The 3,221-nt window shown below is 23.7% G+C and overlaps 1 protein-coding gene across 1 annotated transcript; it reads right to left on the minus strand.

Moving 5' to 3' along the window:
* Positions 1-1,524: 1,524 nt before the first annotated feature.
* ENU1_000220 (zinc finger, C3HC4 type (RING finger) domain containing protein) lies at positions 1,525-2,982 on the minus strand (the record flags this gene model as incomplete). The annotated part of the gene is made up of 1 exon (XM_008856392.1): positions 1,525-2,982. The coding sequence occupies one exon, from the start codon at positions 2,980-2,982 to the stop codon at positions 1,525-1,527; it is 1,458 nt and encodes a 485-aa protein (XP_008854614.1).
* Positions 2,983-3,221: the final 239 nt, after the last annotated feature.

Consider the following 3,221-nt stretch of genomic DNA (forward strand, 5'->3'; position numbering starts at 1 on the left):
TTATTTCTGTATATATTCATTTGTTTTGCTTACAGTCTCACAACATGAAAAATCAACACCTAATAATAAAATTATATTTCTCACAGAATAAAAATAGATTGATAATTTTTAATGATATTCTCAACTCTCTGGTTAATTGAATTAGCACTACTTTTTAATAACTATGAAAAAGAAGTGAATTTTTCTTATTTTTAAATTAAATAGATATAATAGAAAATCATTTGATATTAACTCTTATTACCATTCAACAGTTGAATAATATAAAAACAGTTCAAAATAACCAATAATAACTCACTAATTATATTCCAACAAAATAGGATGAATACAATGACATGTATAATCAATACAACTTAATACTTTTATTGTTATAACACTAATTAAGTAAAAAATAAAGAGAATAATTAATTTTGATTATAAGACGTTGAACCTCAATTCTATTATACAAATTTATTCTTCATCTAAATAGAAGAAAATGTATTGGTTCTACTTATTTTGAATAAGCAACATACAGATGTTATTTTAATGGATTATAGTAATACAAAGTGTTTTGAAATAATATATATTAACAAATCAGCAGAAATGAATTTTTTTGAAGATAAAATCCAACTAAAATATAATGAACACATCCTTTTCTTTGATGTTTTTACATAATGACATAGAATAGTCTCGTTTTCTTTCTAATTGGTTTGTTAAGTTTGTATAACAGTCAAGGTTTTTTTTGAAACCATGCATAATGGTATTTTCCAATTAACAAACGTTAGAGTATTGAATATTCATAACAAATTATCATATAACTGATGTTTTATATAAAGAACAATAGAGTGTAATTAATATAAAGAAAGTAAGTCAAGTTTTATTGATAAAACATTAATAAGAATATACAAAATTCAAGCTGTTATCTGTTCTATTTGAAACACATTTCTTCTATTGTGGGTTTAATTAAAAGTATTTTATGTTAGAAAAGTGTTTCATTAGTTAAATAACGAAGAGTAAATACTTTCTTAATAGTTTTACCAACATGATTAAAAAATAAGGTTCAATGTATGAAATTGAAAAACTTATAATTAAAATAGAATGAAAGAAATTAGTGAAGATAAAACCAAAGAATGTAATGAAACAATCTAACAAACTTTCTCTAATTAGACTTTGAAATATCTTAAGTGTTAAAGACTAACCACGTTTTAAACTAAGTATATTTTAAAATGGCTTTGTACTATTTCATTGTTAGACCTGTTACTTAACAGATTAAAGACAAAACAACCCAAAAAATAACAAAAAAAAAGAATATTATATTGTAATGAAGTATGATAATCGATAATCATTCCACTGTTTTTTTACAATGTCTACTCAAGATTAATAAGGACTTGATGGAATGATAGAATTAAAGAAAAGAGAATGATTGTTTTGTTTTAAATTAATGGTTTCAAGATAAATATTTCCCATCAGTGTCAGATTCATTCTATTTTGAACAACAGCTTCTAAGGATATGACTAAGTGAGTAAACACAACAAAAATGAATGTCAATTAATTCCCAAATTGAAGCACTCTAACAGACTTGTCTAGAATCACATATAATTTATATTCAAATAAATTAACTATAATACCTCTAACAATTTCAGAGTCACTACCAAGAATTATTGAAAATAAAACTCCATCATTAAAACTAACAACAAGTGCTTTTCTTTGATTAAAGTCAACAAGAATAATTCTTTCATTTAATTCATCTACATACCAGTCATTTGTTTCAATATCAATTTCAAATGTTTGGTCATTGATTTGAATAAAATTTGAATGAATGCAAATCACAATGTCATAGTCTCTTTTTTTTATTTTGATGGTTGAATAACTTTCATTATCTTTAATATTATCTTCTCCAGGAATCCACATTTCATTTCCACAATATACAACAGACTTATTAATATAAATTAACTGATTATTATTGTCTACCATTCTCCAACCATCTACTAAAGTTATTGGATTATCAAATTCAATTACTTTAATGCATTTACCTGATGTGTCAATAACATGAACACAATTTTTGTCCATTTCTTTTCCAATCAATACAATATTCTTATTATAAAACATTGCATCAACAATGTCCATATTTGGAAATACTGCTTCTGTAAATGTTCCATCATCATTCATTTGTAGAATAGAATGTTGAGTAATGAGGAAGTCTCGTTCATTCATTAAAGTAGTAATGATCTTATTATGTGGAATATAACTACAAATTATTGATTGAGTAAGAAGGTTATATTTGTAGAAAGTGTCATTATCAAGAATAAGCAATTTATTTGCTCTTCTTTGGATCTTAGAAATTGACTTAAAGCCACTTAGTTTTATTTTATTAATTTCATTATTTAAATTAATTTCATATAAATACTGATTATCATAAACAGTTAAAATATCAGAAGGGTCTATTACTTGAACTTGATGAATTTGATTTGCTGAATAGAAAATTGTTTGAACATTATAATTATTTATCCCACCTTTAATATAACAATTTCTTCTTGAAGATAACCAAAAATATTCTATTTTCCAAGAAGCTCCAATTTGATGTTTAAAATGAGGATTAATAGATAAAACTTTATCCATCCAAAGTGAATCTCTATTAAACAACTCATTTAATTTTTTACATGTTTGTGCAAGTAAACAACCACATTTAATATCAACTTTCATAATTTCTAATATTGTATATTCAGGTAATGATAATAATGATGAATTAGGTTGGACATTGGTTATACATTCATCAGATTCATTAGTTTTAGCAGATAGAGATTGTTGTTCAATAAACCTTTCAATTCGTATTTTCATTTTTTCATTTACTTTAAAAGGTCTTCCAAAAGGTTTTTGACAAGTTGGACAAATATTATCTTTTCTAAATATTTGACGTACACAAACTAAACAAAACGAATGACCACAAGAAAAGGTAACAGGATCATTTAAGATTTTATTACAAAAATTACACTGAATTTCATTCATAATAATCTCAGAAATCAGAAATATAGTTCAATTTTTTATACCAAAAAATCATTTTTCAAATATCAAAAGATTTCTTTGTGTTATTCATCTTCATATTTTTAAGATCTATACATTTTGTTTGATCAATTTAATCATATCTTTACCATTAATCTTACTATTTATGAATAAATTTTTACCAATAGAACAAAAATAATTTTTTAGTTTCTGTTTTATTTTTAAACTTTAGAATCAAAAAAAAA

This window comes from Entamoeba nuttalli (genome assembly GCF_000257125.1).
Source record: "Entamoeba nuttalli P19 unplaced genomic scaffold asmbl_1870, whole genome shotgun sequence".
NCBI classification, from domain to species: Eukaryota; Evosea; order Mastigamoebida; family Endamoebidae; genus Entamoeba; species Entamoeba nuttalli.